Here is a 20,155-nt window from a genome sequence, read left to right as displayed (position 1 = left end):
TCAATGTTGCAACTTAAATGCGGTTCTGTACTGAAAGTGGAAAGCCTTGGTATTATCGAGTAGGGAGGTAAGAGTTCATATCCATTAAACGGCACTAACCGCAGCTCTATGCAAAATTAAGCAAATATTTATGCCGATAATGTATTGCTAGCTTAACACACAGATTCACGTCAGACGCTAGAATCAATGCATAATTAAAGCTTCTAAAATGTACCGTCAAACAAAAATATTGATTAAAATGTTAAATATAAAAATATGTTATTTTAATTTCCATTTAATGTTTATCTCAATTAATATTATCAATTTTTACGATAAGTTTCACGCAATACGATTGGGTTATAAGTGGTAAATTGAAATTGTTGAAACTTAATGAACTTATCCATATCAAAAAACCCAGCTGAGTGACAAAGAAATCTTATTCAATATCAACAAATTATGACATGCTTTATTAATATGTACTTATTGTAAAAAAATACAATTAATTTTATAATGTTGGAGGCAAGTGAACTTACTGGGCACCGCTTATAAATCCACTTTGTACCAAATTTTATTTAACGGCTAATTTTAATGTAAAATAAAATAAACAAACGCATCGAACGAAAAATAAATAATGTATCAAGTAATCGGGACACGTATAGCTATGGGACTAAAACAAAATATCCGGGCGGCGCGGCACACGGGGAGACTTCGCACCACCTACGTGTATTATTCGGGCTGTACCGTGTACCCTTCTACCGACGTGCTCTGAACAAAGAGAAATGTTCGCTGCTATTTTGTCGTCGTACACAAATCTCCATTTGTATAAGAATAGCCAATATTTGTCATGCATGTAGTTTGATTCTGAAATACTGAACATGTATATTCTAGCGAAATTCTTTTCTCATATTTGTAACATGTAGATAGGTACGTCAAATTTATCGAATGTGGATGTTATATGTTGGTGGTAAATTTGTTGTTTTCCTATATTATTTATATAAATAGATAAAGCGTTAAAGAAAATAAATTAAGATGAATCAAAGCTACCAAATTAGAACAAATGTGCTTCTAAATGTACTAGCGATATAATTTTAAAATAAAATATTTCCCATTTGTGGCCGCATTCACGATTACAGTGGAAATTGTATTTTAAATACACCAACACAATCGCTAATTGAAAATTAATATCGTTTATTAAAGTTATGTTTGGTATATTTGTTCGCTAATGAATTCGTGCTATATTATCTGGAATTACTGGTATAATAAACAACAAAGATATAGAGCGTCTAACATTATATGGTTTTGTAGCCGCGCTTACAACGTTTTCAAGGCAAAATGCTTACCGATATTTGATACCGGCACCAAGGCGACGATACCGCGTAACAACGGATTGATAATAAATTATGCATGACGAATACTTGCGTAGAGAATCCGAAGTTTAATCGTGCCCAAGATAAACGTCGATCTAGCTTGCTTATTGTGCATTTTTAATTTCACGAAGATGCTGACTTGTCACTTATAAGTTTTAATGGTTATAATCATTATGAGTTTGGTTAATCTTACACAATATGTGCGACTATAGTGCCGTATATTATGATCTTGGATGCAGAGCGAACTTAACAGTTAATAGCTCAAAATCCCTTGTGTCTTGGAAAGCACGTAAACTGTCAAATTTGTCTCTGTTCTTGCTTTATAGAAGCAATTATTACGTAGCTTCATATTCTGTTGTCGTTTTGAAAATCTATACTTTTCTAACCCACTATTCGCACGAAAAGATAAATATATTTTGTTGACTGCAGTAGTAATTATCCCACACCGCTCCCTCTCCTTACGGGACCACTACAACTATACAAGATATTAATACAAAGTGTAATACGTTTAGAGTGTATGAAAATGTATGGTAGAACATTTACATAAATATTAAGTGATTTTGGATAGTTTTATATTCGACGGTCATTTAATAAAAAAAATTGAATTAATAGTGTTTCCGCTTTTAAACATAACTCTTTTAAACCATAAACTTTCAATTACTAATCCGTATTAATTTATGAAAACCATACTCTTCAGTCTTCCATTAAAATAAGTAACATTAGGCAAACTAAGCGTAGTTATTTTCTAAAATTTGAAAGACTCCCAATGCCGTCTACGCCTGTCTAACGCTTTTGTAATCGATTTCTACTTAAGCGTATTCAAGCATTCAGCGTGCATTAGAGCTTATTAACGAAAAAGCAAGTGCGCACGCCACGTTTCGTGTCAGTTAAATAAACGTGGATTAAAATGCGACTCGTGTATATAAAACCTTTAGTATGAATAAAAATATAGAATTGGGTTCGGTCGGGTGCGCGCTCGGTAGTCGATGTTCAAACAACCATAGCTTCGTTAGAGAGCTGGGCTTCGGGTAAATCCTCTATCGACAGCTGTGAAATCCGCTTGTAACCTGAATGGGGACATAGCACCTATTGTTAACTAACTTGCCAAAATATATCGATCCCGTTTAACATTCGTGCTACGAACTACGAATGCGTTATAATCCCAATATGTTCCGCATGTAATGAAAATATCAGAAGACCAAACCGCTTTGATAAATAAAAGTTATTTTTTAACAGATGAAACGCAGTCCTAGATATTTTTATGAAGAGGCACACATATGTCGGTGATGTAGAATTTTCTATTTAAAGCTATCTGGTTGATACAAATAAACCGAGTATGCAACCAAGAAGCGGCGAGCATAGGAAATGTTGTGTGTGTTTTTAATATTTACCGTTTATGATGTAAACTTTGCAATACAAATGCAGCTAGTCACTCATGATGCGCATTTCAAATGATTGAAATCATTAATAGTGCTATCCCGTGTTTCGCTCTTCAATATTTATATAAACAGGATAATCGTGTTTGATTTTTACGTTATATACGAAATGTAGCACGTTCGTTGTTTAATATTTACTTAATATATTTTATAACAATTCGTGCCGTCTGAGGTCTATCGTGCGAATTTTGTCAACAAAGTAATTTTTTGCGTGCTCGTAGCGACCTTTATTGCGTAAGACACATCGGTTCCTCTTCCTAGTTGATTTCTTTAGTCAGACTACTGGTGCCCCACTTCCGCTGGCCAACAGATTGTTAGTCCCGGTCATATAAAAAGAACGACAAACAAGTCCCTGATGTTCCGACGTAACCTGATTAGGGAATTGTGTTTGCGTCATGTTACAATATACCCTCTTATGCGGAAATATAATTATTTATACATTTTAGTGGCAATAAATAATGATTATTAGAGAACAGATAACGTTGACCCCGTCTCATATCACAAGATAAGTAATATAACACTGCGAAATCCAAATCAAACAAAAGATAAAAGGTTTTTAAAAAACGCAACACAAACGATTGTGATGCATGGAAGCTCGTAACGACAAGATAGCTCGCAGTCTGTACCCAAAAATTATAATATCTTTTTTTATCTAGTAGGAATTGTGCAACGGCAGCGAGCTTTCATTTCGCTGAAAAGCGCAATTTTCTCCATTCACTATAGCCGCCCAGTGAAATCGTTATCGTCTCTATCGTCGTCGGTTGCGGCGGCACCCATTTCCTAATGGCGGCTTCGCGTGCATTTAGCTTTTTTATTACATACCTAACCCACTACCGACTACATACTGCATTTAATATTTTTTATTTGTGTACGTGTATCGTTTTCGTTTACTTTTTCTTTTTTCGCTTTTGGTAAATTGTTCTGTATTAATACGTACCTACGGCGAATTCAGAATTACAAGGATATGAGAAATAGCTAGTTTTCAGTTCTCTTATTGACACCAGTGTATGTTTTCTACAGATACATGTTCTCTTAAAATTTTGCTAGTCCGATAAAATTTTAAATACTAATGGCATTAAATATGAGGCATATTACACTCTGTGTTCATAACGTTAGTAATACGATCGTGAGGTGTGATTGCCGAGATTGACGCTGCAGATTATAACCGTTTATGTGTACAATGAATTTCCTACTTTACACTCATCTGTTACATACACAGTCAAAGTAATGAATATTGAACAGTTTCATTACATGCTATATTGAGCGGAGATAAGATATCTAATTGTTAGTATTTCGGTGTCGTGTATTATTCTATCCTTAAGTCAGATTTAGATTAACAAAAATTGTAGTAAAATTTGCTAAATTCGATTTGAAATTTTTTTTTACCATATAACCAATTATGGCCAGCTAACTTCTACAAACTTTGAAGGCAAGATTTGTATTAGAATAAACTAGTGTCCAATCTACTTAAACTTTATAAGTATGATGTGGATTTTAGATGAATTCAGAACAAACCTGGGTAGTGACGGCCAGAAGCGAAGACGGTGTCGCACTGCTAATCGCTACCAAATATTATTCTAGTTAACGAGAACTTACCCGGGCAAGTTGTTAAAGTCATTAGGAGCTAACAGCAAAAGACCATTCGCAACCAAGTCGACCAAGTTCAGTGAGTTCTCCGAAAATATTGTTTTGTTTTTTCTCTTTGAAAAGGCACCATTACTTATAAGCATTATATCCAACACCATTCCATAATAGTCACTTATCGCCATTCTTTCCATCGAGTCATCACTTTCGTTCGTTATTGTATCACCGTGAATCGAATATTTTCACATTATGAAACCACCTTCCGAGTATGATGCGTGATGTAACTACTTCTTTGTTGATCCGACACTTTAACTATGTATGAATGTACGATTCAAATTGCTATGTCATTTTGAAATTAGACCTTATTTGTTATTGTTTTTATCGGTTATTATGTTTGTATCTGATACGTATTTTTTGCTTATTATTCTGGACATTCCGGATTTGTATTGTCGTTTTAAAAATTGATGGACTGGTCCAGTATTAGTAAAGTTGAAATGCGAACAAAGTTAATTTGTTGAAATATTTTTGGAAGGCAATAATAAATCAAAAATCCTATACTGAACATACGCGATACAACGTGATAAGGAGCTTACCGTACCTCAATAGGTGTCCGCCATAATACACTAACATGATTTCGTTCGTACCGATGATAATGATTTTTATTGCACAAATTGGCAAACATGCATGTGGGTCACCTAATGTTAAGCTATTTTGAACACCCATTAACTTCCAATATGATCCTAGATGCTCTGCCAGCTTTAAAAGAAACGAATATGAATTGGGGCAGAGTGGTGTTTCAACCTCCGAATACGAAACTACTACAAGCTATCACTTTACTTTGTTTTTTTGATGCAGTGATATACTCCTTCGCAGTATATCATTCAAACTACCTCGATCGAGTCAATTTATTCAGGTTGTGGACACATGTGTGAATTCCTCTTAGCTGATTTTCGGCCAAGGCGGTCATCTTAACGGAGATTACCCAAGTACGCTGAAGAAATTATAGTTTACAAGTGTGTGCACAATACTCAGGTGCACTCTCTATTCCTTCACTCTCACAATCTGGTGAGTCGGCAATTCGATATGACCTAAAGGAGATCTGAGCGCAGGATCAATGGCTCTACTTGCTATCCAAGCCTCGGGAGTGTCACACCGTCAACTTGAATCCGAACTACGACTAAGTAATATTTAAAATGGAAAATGCCAGTCACAATTATTTTTGTCCTGATCCGGGATTCGAAGCTAGGGCTCAACGCAACAGTCGTACTCGTACTACGTACACATGCCACTAAGTACATCGTGGCTCTACCATAGTATTGCTTATAGAATACTAGATATTTGTAAGCTTTGTATACCTTTTAACGTGTTTAAATTGCAGGCTCTTTCGCCGTCTGGCAAAAAATACTGGAGGTCACAGTGACCTTATCGGAAACCATAGTTGTGACTAATGTCACCTAAACTTTTCAAATATCAACGTTAAACGTTTCACGTCTGGCATAATGATTGGTTGCACGAACATCACAATTTCCCAAACAAATAACTTGAATTGGGTCATTTAGATTCCAGTGTTATGCTGTTGACTGAAAATGTATATAGTTCAATAATAAAAATCAAAGCTTCTTTAAGTGAACTTAACCTTTCGGGATGTAAGATTCAAAGAGTCAAGTATTGTTTTTTTTTAAATTATTGTCAGAGTGTTCAACGTATAAAATTTCAATCCCGTGTTTCTATTAGTCTACAGTCTGTACTAAAACCGTTGGTTTTATGCGCTCTCCGGGATACTCATGGAATCAACAAGCCATTTAACGGAGTGGTTCCCAATGAGGTATTCAATTCACTCCTCAACGTGGAGGTTCAAATCTTGTTCGTTACCTGCTCATGAGGACCCTTCCCTGTGTTATTATAATTATTTTGAAGATAAGGGCCAGGACGCTATTAAATGTAAAAAAATATAATAAATTCGTCTATACATTTTTATATCCGCTTTTTTTATATTTGGTATATACTGCAGATCAATTATAATTAAATATAAAACAAAATCCAGCAAAATTACCACCAAAAAACTTAGGTATATACAGATAACTAAAAGAAAATGAACGGAAACAAATTAATCCTAAAAAATAAAAAATAAATTTACTGATTACAATTATACAAAACAAGATTAATAGAACTTACGCCTAGACTCATTACATACAAATTGTAGAATATTTTGGTAGATCTCTCTGTCAATAGTTTACAAGATACCACAATCCAAAGCATTTGTTTATTTTTGTCTACAGTATGAATTATGGATAGGTCGATTGTATAAAGATGGCCACTGCCACACGAAAAAGACATCGTAGGAACTGTGAGTTTCCTAAAGATACTGCTTAAATCGTTATATTTACGAATTTATAACTGATCTTATTTATTATCTACATAAACTAGACTAATTTAATGCACACAAACAAAACGCATCGCGCGGAGAAATCACGTGCCAAAGCCATTTTTAAAAACAATATTTCCAGGGACTCACAAAGCATTATTCTTTTCCTCGTACAATAAATTAAAATTAAACTAAAAAAAAACAGAGATTGAAGCGGCAATGATATCTGAGGAGCGGGAAAAAAACAACGAGGGTCGTTTTAGAACCCAGTGGGAATACCGCCCTCCGTCCCATCTCGCCTACAACGCGCCTGTAACAATCTAAATGTTAGAGTTTCAGCGCATTACACTATTCTCGATTAAGTGCCTCCAACGTACCCAGTACTCTGAAATGAACGACCTCGTCGGGCCATGATGGAAAATGTTTATTGTAATTTGAAAGTTAGTTTTGCACTCCTAAACGATTCTGACTTATGCAAGTTTAGAAACTAAACATTTAAAAATTTACGCTCAAGTGAATAAGGTGTAGAATTTAAAACGGTGGTTAAAATAAGAATACGACTCTTTGTCAAACTTAAGCGTTGTTCTAGCGACTCTGCCAAATCTAGTTTCTGCTTCCTCTTTAACAACTGCAACCTTACTTGTCTACCCTGTTTTATTGTTAGCAATTAATTTTATTACATATTATGACGTTATGTAAGTATTTCTATGAAAATTATTGCAACTATTGTGCATAAATGATTAATCCCATGTTGCATCAATAACACCACGATACATGCATTGCTCTACATTGCATATAATCCTGTAAGAATTAGGTCACATAAACCAACAGTTGATCGGTGCCAAATTACATCGTTTAGCATATAAATAGCCGTAGGGACGACAAGGGGCAAGACAAATGTGCTGGAAATGAACAGGTGAAAGAAACAGTGACGTTGGCTCGAAAGTCGTAACTAATCGCAGGTGCATGGCGCCCTTCCTTTCTGTGCATAGAATCAGGTAGATTCTTCGGTCGAATCCATGGCCCATGAGATTTGATAAAATGCTAACATCTGTTGGGGCCATATATTCAATATCAAGCCAAATTCCAAATGAGTACCATGTTAATTGTTTGCTTGGTAACGTTATCATCAAAATGATTTAAGTCTCAAGACGATTTAATATTTTAATTAATACGCAAATAATGTTTAATGTCGTTAAAAATTTTAGAAGTCGTTATTAAAATGTCTCTAATGGGATCTAGCACTTCTTTGCCGGCGCTAATGCGAGTTGTGAACTGTTCTTTTGTCCAGACAAAGGAAAGCTATTTGCATATTCTCAGCTGTTTAAAACTCCCGCCTTACACACGCTTAACGGCGCCATGAAAGCTCTAAAATTAAAATAATACCATCTGGTTCATTTATATGAATATGCACCGTTGCATAAATTTTAATGTAATTTTGTTGTAATAACGTAACGTGTATTGAAAATTATGCTCCTTCATGATAAAGCATTCATTTGAGCTTTCATTTTGTGCAGCTAATTGTTGAAACATGCGCGTTTGTGAAAGTTGACCAAGACTTCAGAAATGACTCATATTTGAACAAACAATATTCATATGTAAATTAGGACGGCGCACGGCGGGCGGCCAAAGTGAAGCCCTGGCTGTTACGTTTCTCTAAGATTTGAAAGTGTTGCGTGCCGCCACGAGCTGTAATTACGATAATTAAAAAATGATCGCATTTCCAAATATGTTGCAGAGAAAAAAAAAATATAAATAGCTCTCCAAGAAAGTATCAAATATAAAGTGACTTCTTATCGTAACTACCTACAACATTTACGTTCTCAAATAAAATACTTGTAAGTACACTTTTTGCATAGGAAACATTAAATGCACTACGTAGTTTTAGCTATGAAATTTTCTTATTACAATGAAGCAGGTTATACACAAAGATGATTTATATTTCCGAGACAGTCGTAGTTGGTTTACAGTGTGGAGGCGAAGAGTGTGTATGTTTTAAGAATTGTTTTGACGGGTATCGGATTGTGTCGGGTCGGAGAGACGAGATTCGAGACGGTAAAGAGAGTGGCCGGCCGGCGGGTTGGCAGTGGCGGGCGGCGTGTGGTGGCGCAGTGAGCAGTCCCCCCGAACGCGGCGTGTACCTGCGCGTGCGCCGCGGTCGGCGATGCGCACCTCCGCTTCACCGCGCCGCGGAAACGGCAGGTAGCCTGCGCTCGCTGAACGTGGTTCAGTGCGCGCGTTCTCTCGTCGCCAGTGGTAGTGTACGTGGTGCGTCGATGCACGTCCGCGACCGCAGCTATTCGCAACCATGACGCCTGCGCGTTCCTAGTACAGTGCTCATTTCAGTGGATTGTTTCAACATACGACATGTCCTGTGACAGAAGAACTAGAGCCGCCCGTTTCCTCGACCTGCGGTGAGTTCACCACGCCGTGTCCACAGTGCTTCCTCTCGCCGTCACCACGATAATCCTTTGTTGAAGTTGTATCCTCCGAGTGACGTACGTCTGTCTCTTTTTAACATGATCGACATGTTGATTCATTGAACTACACGGGTGTTATTGTTGTGTATTAGAAAACTCTTTATAAACATCAGATTTTTCTGTATATTTATTACGTAAAAACTCATTTCTAAGTACGTCCAGAGACCTTAGTGCTATGTGTGTGACCTTGACAATCCAAGTTACGAAACTGTACGTAATCTCTACAAAATTGGCGGTCACGATTTTCTCCTCTATGGTAAAGGTTTTATTAAACCTTTAAAACTCGATATCAGATGGCATTGAAGGAAAACATGAGCCCTTAATGAATAATGTAGTTATAAAAATATTTTAACATTTTAATTTTAAGTCATAATACTATTGCTGAGCTTCTGGACGATTTTATCCCTTTTAAGGTTTAATGTAAATAGAACAATAAGCATAATATACTGACGTATATATGACACATGCAATCAGTTTGACATCTATCTCTATGAAGACAGAATGCTTTGGTAGGGTTAGTTCTTTCTGGTGGAATGCAAGCGGTAGGGCCAGCGGCAAGAGTGGCTCAAGCGCAGATGTGGGGCGCGCGAGCACTCCCCGCCTCGCCTCCCGGCCTTGAAAGGCTCTTGACCAGGCCACCGCCGCCGATGTCGTATTTATTGCAACCTCCACGATCCGTACCGTCGAGGTTATTGACGTCTCGCGCCTTGGTACCCTCACCTAACAACTATTCTTTTTCTTGGGAACGCAACTGACAACAAACGCGATTCCATTCTGCTAATACTCGGCTTTTCCTTGAAGCAGTTGTTCTCACGTCGAACTTATTAAAATTAATAACTACAATAGTTATTACGTCATTGCTAAGCAAGTTTCCGCCTTCAAAAAGTTCAGTAGTTAGCGATGTGAGTCACGCAACTGACGGTCTCTATAATAAATCAGCGGTATACAAAGTGTTAACAAATTATAACATGTGCTTAGATGCGTTGTGCGCCGTCTAACTCGTGCTTGTTATTTAATTGAGTAATGCAATGACACTCAAAGCGGAGGTACACACGGTTTCGCAGCACGACAGTACGTATTTATAAATAAGTGTACTCGTCAAGCGAGCACTGAGATAGGATCGATGCCCAGACAGAGCTAGGTGAAGGACGGTTGTGCAGTTCCTCGCCCCCTTGTGCTCGCAGCCGCAGCCTCTCTCATTGACAAAGCATATAAAATATTTAAATCATTTATGTTTTTTGTTCTCTTCAATCGAATATGTAGCAGTTCACAATCATAAGGGAAATGAACTGTGTTAAATCGATACTTCGCCTTTGTGTTTATTACAACGTATCTGATATTATTTAGTAAATTAACTGCTGATTACAATAAAACATATAATTATACTGTGACATACAAATATATTATGGCAAATTCTAAAATTGATGACCTACTTATATGCGTGAAGAATCGAATCAGCTGTAAGTTGCGTACCATATGGCGTCGAGATGTACACTTCATAAAGCGAATGAGGCCGGCATATGTTGCCGCTTTCACTCCCTACATCACAATCGATGTTACGCATACAGTGTTCGCAACCACAAAACCGAATTGGCGACAAAATCGAATTTCCTCTTCCCTGCGAGCGCGTTCACTGAGCTCCAATCAAAATTGAAACTTCTATACAAGCGCACATATTATACGGGATGTAGGAAATAACTATGTGGGAGTGATGAGGTCTTCTTCGAAAACTTTATAACGGTACAAATAAATAAATACATATTCCATAATGGGTTTAAAAAGTAAATGTATAATAACACGTTTTTTATGAATCATCACAACCAAATGTTAGTTAATTAAATGGATGCAGCGGAGAGTAGCGCATGTAGAGATCGTACACGCGTCGGCGAGGGTAGTTTTTGCCCACAGCAGCTGGTATCCCCACGTATGAGTCACGTCCTGTGCCGTGTCCCACTGCAGGCCGGGGTGAGTGTCGTTGACCCCACAGCCCCATGGTTTGCACACACATATAACACAAATTTGATCCAGTGCCTTTGTGTTCTCTATAATTTATAGCCTTTTGAGCGCACATCGCATCCCTGCGCTTTTTCCGTTCATCCGACGGTGGATTATACATTTTGCATGGACAAGTGAGAGCCATTCGTTCCAGTATAACTCCACGTTTCAATGTCACGTAGTGCAATTTGAGGAAGTTATTAGCTTCATGAATCGCCTCACAGCTGCATCCTTGTATTGCGTCTTCGGAAGTTGCTTCGACCTTATTTAATATAGGTAGTTATGAAATATTATATACACATTATTTCCGCGTTTTTATTTGCACAATATCGAAACATCTCTTAATACTATAAATATGTAAATCAATAAATATTTTATTATATTTAAAGTGTTTATCAGGAAGTGATATAGGTTATCGCTGCTACAACTGCTACTGTTAGGGAGCCTGAAATAATTTTAAACATTTGTCTTATTGCAGAAATTAAGTCTCAAGTCTCTAATTTAATAACAAGCTTACTACCATTACATACAATGACATTCAGGTGTTTATTTTATGTATACTTTTCAAAATATGCCTAATTATGTTGCCATCATAAAACTAATATTACAAGCGTGTTGATATCGCAGCAATTACATTTTGTTTGTAAATGTACATCTTTGCTTAGGTTTCTTGGTGCTATAGAGTAGTCAGATTTGAAAGACTAGCCGCATTACACGTATCAAAACTTAATTCGTTTATATTTATTTTGAGAAACATTGTGGGGCACAAAGACTAGTGTTTCTTAATGCGCTTCTCGCAAGACTTATAACTCTTAAGAACTGGGTAATTGTTAGGTTAAAACTTGTATGACTTATTAAAAGTATACCTATGAATGTAGTCAGTGATAAATAATGAAATTTATGCCGCTTTATGATATTCAATAATTGCGTTGTTTTGTTTATAACACTAAGGGCCTTTAACGGAAATTTCTATATGGATATTAATCAATCGTAAAAGCGTCATTCTTGTGTAAACAACTTTCTACTTATTTCACCAATGTTTTACATAATCGATCCTATATTTCCTTAAATTGAAATTGCGTAGTCATTTCTAAGAAACGAATTATAAAATATAGAACATACATAATTAATATTTGCAAATATATTATGTAATACTTTCAGTTCTGCCCATCTCATAACTGTATTCTGCTTTGCTTTACTAAAATTATTTCTACTGATTACTGAAGTAGAGCGGAACACATGTTATGTGAAATGCAAATAATCTGATTTGTCTATTTCTGCACGTCTCGTGCACAATCCATTCCAGTGGGCACGCGCCCTTACTGTTTACGTCATTCTAATCCATTATTGACAAAATAATTGAGTACCTCAAAAAATAAAACGTGTGTGCAAATTTTCCATTATTTATATTGTGTTAATTTATTACATTATAAATCTCTATAAAGAACGTCCCTAGCAACTAAAAGTAGCTTCAGTAAATACATTTTCTTTCTATGTAAAGGCCACAATTGGCAATATACAACATACTTTATGGATATGTGATTGACACTAACGGCAAAACCTACACAGCATTTAGTGGTTATTGATACAATGAGCATTTTTATTAAGCATTGATCTTTGTATAATTCTTGTACGAATTGACATTGAGGCTATACCCCGGCGCTGCCGCGAGGCGTTTGATCCGAGCTGTGCGGTGCCTCATACCGGTTTCAAGCAAGCCGAGACGCATCGCCGCATTGTTGATCCTTCCACAGAAAAACAAAATGAAACAATCTGTTTTTTGTAACACAGTCCTCTGGCTGCACGCTTGCTATCTTCACTTTATTTCTTGTTTCCATTTCGTTTATTTCTCTCGCTGAGCGTAATGTTGACAATTTTAATTTTCACCTCGAAGAAAGCGGCTTATTTCGTTTATTTAAATAAATGAAAATAATATTTAATTCGATTAGCACCTGCGTTCACGGAAGCGCCACGGTGCTCGTCATCAGCTCGGGTCACGCTTCGGTGACGCGATTTGCTTAGCAAATAGCTGCTTCCTGTCCACCCGTGTCTAACTTTAGTGTTACTTTACGTGTCTCCTTCAACATTTTACATGTTAATTAGCTGAATTATCTTTTATACACCACGTATAATGCCTTGTAACGTATACTTAAAGTACCTTAACAGAAAAATCATGTTCCAGTCCAACAGATCTATATTTAAAAATTTCTTTTGAGTATTTATGAACTCATCTTTTTAAAATTCTTATGTCAATCTAATAATACGAGAAGTGTAGGACGTAACTTTATATTTTATCAAAAATCCTGAAAGGACACATTGACAGTACCAGTGCCTTAATACAGAGCATTATTATGTCTGCAAAACCTCAACCTTTTAAAAAGATAAGAAATAATAAATCAACATAGAGACAATTATTACTCAATATTAAACACTGTTGCTAATCAGAATTCAGAGCACATATTTTGAACTCTATCTGCTATTTAATTAAACATTTGCGCCATAAGTGATTTTTTTAATCCCAAAGGACACTGTAAACACGTCGTCTTTGAACGTAACGAGCTGGCCGAGGCACATCAGCATGTATCCATGAATAATTTATGCTTGCAATGCCCTTCGCATTTCCATCCAACATAGAATTGTCAGACGTCCGGCTAAGCTGGACCACGTAGGTTTTAAAACATGCCTTGCTACTTAACACTAGCCTCTTCGCCCGGTATCCTCTTAGTTTTCATTTGTTGTTTTGGTTTATCTTCACAGAATTCTTCTAAAATTTTTATAAAATCAATGACATATTTAGAAGAACTCTCTTTAAAGTTTGAAGACGTTTCCTATAACCAGTGGCATCCCAAACATTCTTTATAAATATAGTTAAAAACTCTTAATTTTTATACTAAGCTATCATTTTAATTAACATAAAAACACACAAGAAAATAATTTGGAATACCATTCTAATTCGTGATTGTTCCATTCTTTTTAAATTGACACTAAATTTACGTTTGAAGCACAAGTTTTATTTGCAAGCTAACTAAACTAATGAAAGTTTGCAATTTCTAATTTCACTTAAATGCTACGTTTGAAAGATTTAAAATAAACAGCAAAACTGTTTCGTCAAGTGACGTAGTGAGCACGAAGTCGCGAATACAGACATTTGTATGTCAATTCTACTAATCGAATTGCACAACTCTAGAAAATCCTTAGAATCCATTTTAGAAGTCGAGAATGTTGAAAAGATTCATCTTTTATAGATAAAATTGGTTTTGGTTGTGGTAAACTGTGCTAAATAATGCGATAACGAAAACAATAATATTTTAACGTTAACCATTAATAACTATTAACATTTTTATGTTGTAAAATTAATTGCGGTTGATACGCCAGATCAAATATTATACGATTGAAATTTAAAAACATTGTTTTTCGCTTACTATATTCAAATATTGACATTGTGGCTTTCAAAAAACATATTGTACGTGAATTGAAATATGTATTGAAAAATGTTTTTCCATTTACTAGGATTTCGTTCTCTCTAGAGATCTCTCGCAGCATGTTGAATTTGAATATTCCACCAAAAATATTTTATTCTTATTTACAATGTTTCTATACAAAAACAATAACGATAATTGAAAAAATAATAAAAACATATTTTTATAAGAAACTATGCTTTTCTAAGCCGAAAGAAATTTCATTAATCTGTTTGATCCATTTAATCAAGATATAACACACGTACGTTCGAGCGGTATAATAGAGTCGAATAGTAGAATTTAGATTGGCTCTACATTTACTTTTTGACGTGAATGTATTTCGAAAGCTGTTAAAATAATTTCACTTCCTGTATATAAATAAATGTAAATTCAACCTAAAATTATTCGACCCTCGTTAGATAAACATTAGATATGCTTTCCTAAAGGCGTCATTGCTAAGTTTTCCATTCGGGCTCCTTAGGCGGCGACTCATTCAGTGTTGCTAAAAGCATTTAGAAGTGGATGGCGTGCTTATCTGGCCGCGGGCGGTGCGGGGCGCCGTGGAGGGGGGCCGCGGGGGCTGAGGCAAGAGGGGGATCCGTAGGGTGTCTTTGTACCGGCCTCTCCAACCACTTAGAAGATTGCTCCGCTTTGTTCTCGCGCAATACTTCTTTATACTTAAAGGCCTCGTCTCCATCGTCGGGTTTAGATTTATTTACATCAGACACGATTTACTAACACCGATTGAACAGTAAATCTCGACGGCTAAGTAATGGTGTCCACGCTGTCAACTCTCGTTACTCAACACATTCAACTCAATACGCTTAATTGTAAACTATGTGGCCGACACGCGTTTTGTAACCGATGCAACTGTACAATTTATCTGACAATCTAAAGGTCCGCTCGGTAGCTTGTTGCTTTTACAAATGTGTTTGCATTCTTGAATACTTGTTTAATACTTTACATAGTACGTAAAGAGCTGAGAGAAATGCAACCGTTTTACCACCTGTTCTCAAAGTTTATTTCGTTCCATGATGTGATAGAGAATCGTTTATCATCTTATATTGCCATATTTGGTACATTGGAACAACATGAAAAGTTATTTATCGTGATGAAATGTAGTCGATTAGTATTATATTTGAACGATCTTACGTAACAAGATTTCCATATTGTAACAGGTGCAGCGTGCTGTATTCGAACGCATAGTATACATTTGATCATTTAGTTTAATTGCCTTATTAGGTTTTTTCTCCATGGTGGCTGGTGTGGATGTAGGCTGTGCGCAGGTGTGGCGGCGAAAGCAGCGCTCCCTTGACACGCTACGGCGCGCGCGCATTGCAGTCAAGGCTCTCGGCCGCTGTATGTGCGCTCGACCTGCCGAACTGTACAACGCGATAATGACCAAACAATATAGACTATACCAATGATTTTTGCAAAGAATAATAACAATAGTATATACACTTTCAAATTGTCTTAAAATAGGACTTTATTTCCATATTCGGCTTTCGGGGACAATCTAACCAAACATGTTGGATAGCATTGATTCATTCCATATACATTTATACGTGATTCATTGAATTACTTTTAACTAAGAAAAAACGTTTTTTATTATGATATCACTTCTCATGGACTTCTCAATAACCACTATTAAATATATTATTGCGGAAATAATGCAGACACGTCTCGTGACGTTCCAAATTTACGATAAATTTTGTGTACTGAGAATTCCTACGTCATTCATTGAACAATGTATTTTGATAAATATTACAAAATTACTTGTTTTATGTGTTGTTGTTTATTTTAGTTTATAGTTTACACTATACTAAGTAAGGAAAACTAATTTATATATAATCTCACGTTAGGTTTACTCATCCACTAATTAAACTGAATACAAGTTATTTTAAAAGTAGGCACACATTTGTTTAATAAGTTTTTTCCTTCCCTGCGTACAGTACAGTGCGTAATGAGTATTAGCAATACTAGTTGAGTCATAGACAGGGATTTCGCCTAACCATACGTACAAATGCTTTTCGATGAGGGACTCCTATAGCAAAAAAATTTGTCATAGTTTGTAAAATTTCAGTTTTTTCATTACTGCACGAGATGCTAGGATAGTGTCAATTTAAAGTTTTGCAATATCTCCAAACCTTCGCACAATATACAATATATACAAATTTTGTTCAAAATGAGGTTACAAAGACATGAGCAAATATATTCAATTTCCGATTAATGTATAAATTAGATATGAAATATGTTTAATATTGAGGTATTATCGATAGTAAACACTAACTAGTTTAACGTTTTCCGCCTTGGAATGTTGTACAATAAAATTGCATGTGACACTGCGGTGTGGTCGCTAAGCACCACATTAACGTATCGATGAACTTAGTTTGCTACCAAATGTGCTGTGTTCTTTATAAATAAATGGATAAGTCGGATATCTGCTGCTACTACGAAAACCATTTTTTTTAGTTTGTAATAATTTGTAAAAGATACTATGAAAAAATACTTATGTCTGTATTTGACTTATTGATTTACGAGTGTTCCTACAGTTTCAACATTACATCGTTTAAAGTTACTAGAATAGATTGTAATTCGCGTAAAAGCTTTCTAGACATTTGTAATACCTAAATTATGCGGTAATATTAAATCGATTTATAAGCGGCTAAGGGCAAGCTACAGTATAGCTTAACCCGCGGATACACGAATCTGACACCCCGTAATTATAGTGAACAGCATTGAATAGTCGTGTATTAGCATACGGCGTGTGTCATACACACACAGTAAGGAAACAAATGATCGGCGCACGGCCGGTGTGACCATGGCACGATAGCTTCATTATAATACGTCGGAACCGAGGGATCCTTGACACAGGGAGCGCTGGCGGCGCACCGTGCAGCATGCGCGCGCGCACCACGAGCCGATACTTATGTAATCATAACCATCGCTGTTATATCAACCCGCATGGCGGATATAGAGGACACATGTTACGACCATAATATAATGAGAATTACACATGACAGTTATAGCAACAATGGTTAACTGCAAAGAAGTGCAATTCCGTACAATCACGCATGCGTGAGTTTCAAATGATTTTAAATTGACATGTACTCCTGTTTATAGAAAAAATCTAATAAAAATGGCAATCTGTAAAACATTCACTAAAAAATAACTAAAAAAGACCACATGTAAGGACATTCGATTATAAAATAAAAGTAAAAAATACACATGTCCGTAAATAGAGTTTAATTGTAGTTTGACAAAATGATAATTATTATCAATTACTATTTGTTTGTGATCCGATACGGAACTAGTCCTTATACTCGTGTTTATTAAATCCATAAAATATGCAACTTATAATTATTATAAAAGCTATACATATAATTGTTACACGTGTGCCTTTACGAGATAACAACATTTAGTACAACAATATTCTTTAGTAAAAAATAGAATTTTCTAGTAAAACTTGTATAATCGAGATTTTCGGCTCTACTAGTTATTAACTGACAAGTATATTTCTGAGCATAAAACACATAATGTATTCGTAATTGCCTATAGAATAACAATTATAAATATTCCTTTCAGTACAGTACGGGATTAAACACGTACACATGATTTTTAATAATCTGTAAAGGATAAACATTTTTCTGCATGTACAAAAGAAATGGCAACTGTGTGTTATATAGGTTATAAAGTAACAAAGCATTAATCTTATTTAATAAGGTTCATATTGTTACGCTACAAATGGTTTGAGTTATTCCTGCTGTCTTTTTGTCCAGACCGTTGTTCTAGTGCTGTGTATTATGTACCTCGATCGTAAACACCCGGATTGGTAATACGTTAATACTCCTATTAAGCTGTTATTAACGCAAGCCTAATTAGATATATTACGGCGCGTGTCATTGCGTCAAAGCGATAAACATCTTTCCGCTAGCGTAAGACAAATCATCAATCCCATTGACGTCAACAATATTTCTAATTAATTTGTATACACAGATCGTTTATTAGATCATTTCGTGCGAAAATAAGGTTTGCGAACGTTCGGGGCCAGGGAAACTGCTAAGTGGGTTTTTCCTTGACACAAGGCCCTGTTGCAACTCGGCTACCGATACAAGGTTACTCCGACACGCCCTAGCGATTATTTAATTGTTATTTAAAACCAGTGATAGTGCATCGCCGCAGTATCGAGGCCTGTTGACAACTGAATTAATTTGAACGGGGATATTTTGTGCCGCCAATGAGATTAGTCAGCAAAGCGAGCACTTTCAAGTGTTCCACATCAAATCCCACGTTAGGAAAATATTAAATATTTAACATACGATAACCAAACTTTACCCACGGAGCTTATCTCATCGCAAAAGAGATTACCAACTTTGACTATCAATTTTGACAACTTTTGTAAGTTTGAATTTGGAACGCGTGATAAAGGGTTTAGCAAGTTAGTGACAATCCAGACGTATTAGACAATTTATATCGTATCGGTATCGCTCTCCGAGTTTAGTTTAGCTGAGGATTCCAACTTTTCAATTGAAAAAGCCTTGCATTTTATAATAATTTTGATGAGGTGTAAGTATCGCCGATCTCTTTTCGCAAGTTGACTGCTCGGCCTGCATTGGCCTGCTTTCTACTTTAAAAAATGTTAAATGCTCGCTTCGGAACTCCTGAGGCACACCTACATAGTGTTAACATAACAGATGACGCATTTGAGAAACGCCGTACATTCATCTGAGCAACGCAAGATTTACGTTTAAATCAAAACTAAGCCCGTGAATATACGAAACCTTATTTGGAGAGGTAATGTTTGATGCAATTATGGCGTGAGAAATTCATGCTCGCATTTCATAACACATAAAATATTGTATTTGTGTTTAATAAGAATATTGTGAGTCAATAAACAGTCTAACGCCACACAATAGATAACAATACCTATAATTTGAACATGTTTCCCCGTCAATTGCGTGGTTATAACTGACAATTATTTTAATCATCTTAAATTATACATTTTTCATGGATTTTTAGTATTAACTGACCAGTTTTTGTCAAACTATTGAAATCACCACTATCGCGTAATAAATAAGTGTGGTGTGAAATACTTCAACGTCGTCGTCCCATTTGTGGTACGTTGCCGTTCCTGTAATTAAGCTCTGTTTGGCATCATACTGTTTTAAATTCATTTAAATAATAAATCTGCATGTTGTGATCCAATTAACAATTAATCCACCCCCGGCACGCTTGTTCGGTATTCAATTCTGTTTCGTACCAATGTTTCAATTTCCCTTGTAAATGACGTTTTTGTTTGAATTACGAATTAAAACGTTAACAATTACGCATATTGTTTATCAACTACAACGGTGATTTTATTTATCAAAATCAAAGAATAACATAAACTGATTGCAAAAAAGTACAACCAAATAAATCTACGCGAGTAATATTATGTTATGGGAACGAATATTGCTAATGTTGTATGATGTAATATTGCAATTTCTTTATT

At 35.9% G+C, this 20,155-nt stretch overlaps 1 protein-coding gene across 4 annotated transcripts in view; it reads left to right on the top strand.

Moving 5' to 3' along the window:
* LOC115440243 (protein gustavus) overlaps nt 1-20,155 on the top strand; it is a 55,478-nt gene that overhangs the window by 30,159 nt on the left and 5,164 nt on the right. The window contains exon 1 of one of the 4 annotated variants that reach the window (XM_030164468.2): nt 8,952-9,145. The exons of the other annotated variants lie outside the window; for them this stretch is intronic. Within the exon in view, the coding sequence (XP_030020328.1) occupies nt 9,099-9,145 (47 nt within the window). The 5' untranslated portion in view covers nt 8,952-9,098. Of the gene's footprint in view, nt 1-8,951; nt 9,146-20,155 lie in introns of those variants that run through there. 4 annotated transcript variants of the gene reach the window in all.

The sequence above is a fragment of the Manduca sexta genome, chromosome 10, assembly GCF_014839805.1.
Source record: "Manduca sexta isolate Smith_Timp_Sample1 chromosome 10, JHU_Msex_v1.0, whole genome shotgun sequence".
Classification (NCBI taxonomy): Eukaryota; Metazoa; Arthropoda; class Insecta; order Lepidoptera; family Sphingidae; genus Manduca; species Manduca sexta.
Note: the sequence above shows the minus strand (reverse complement) of the source record. Positions and strands in the feature narration are given on the sequence as shown.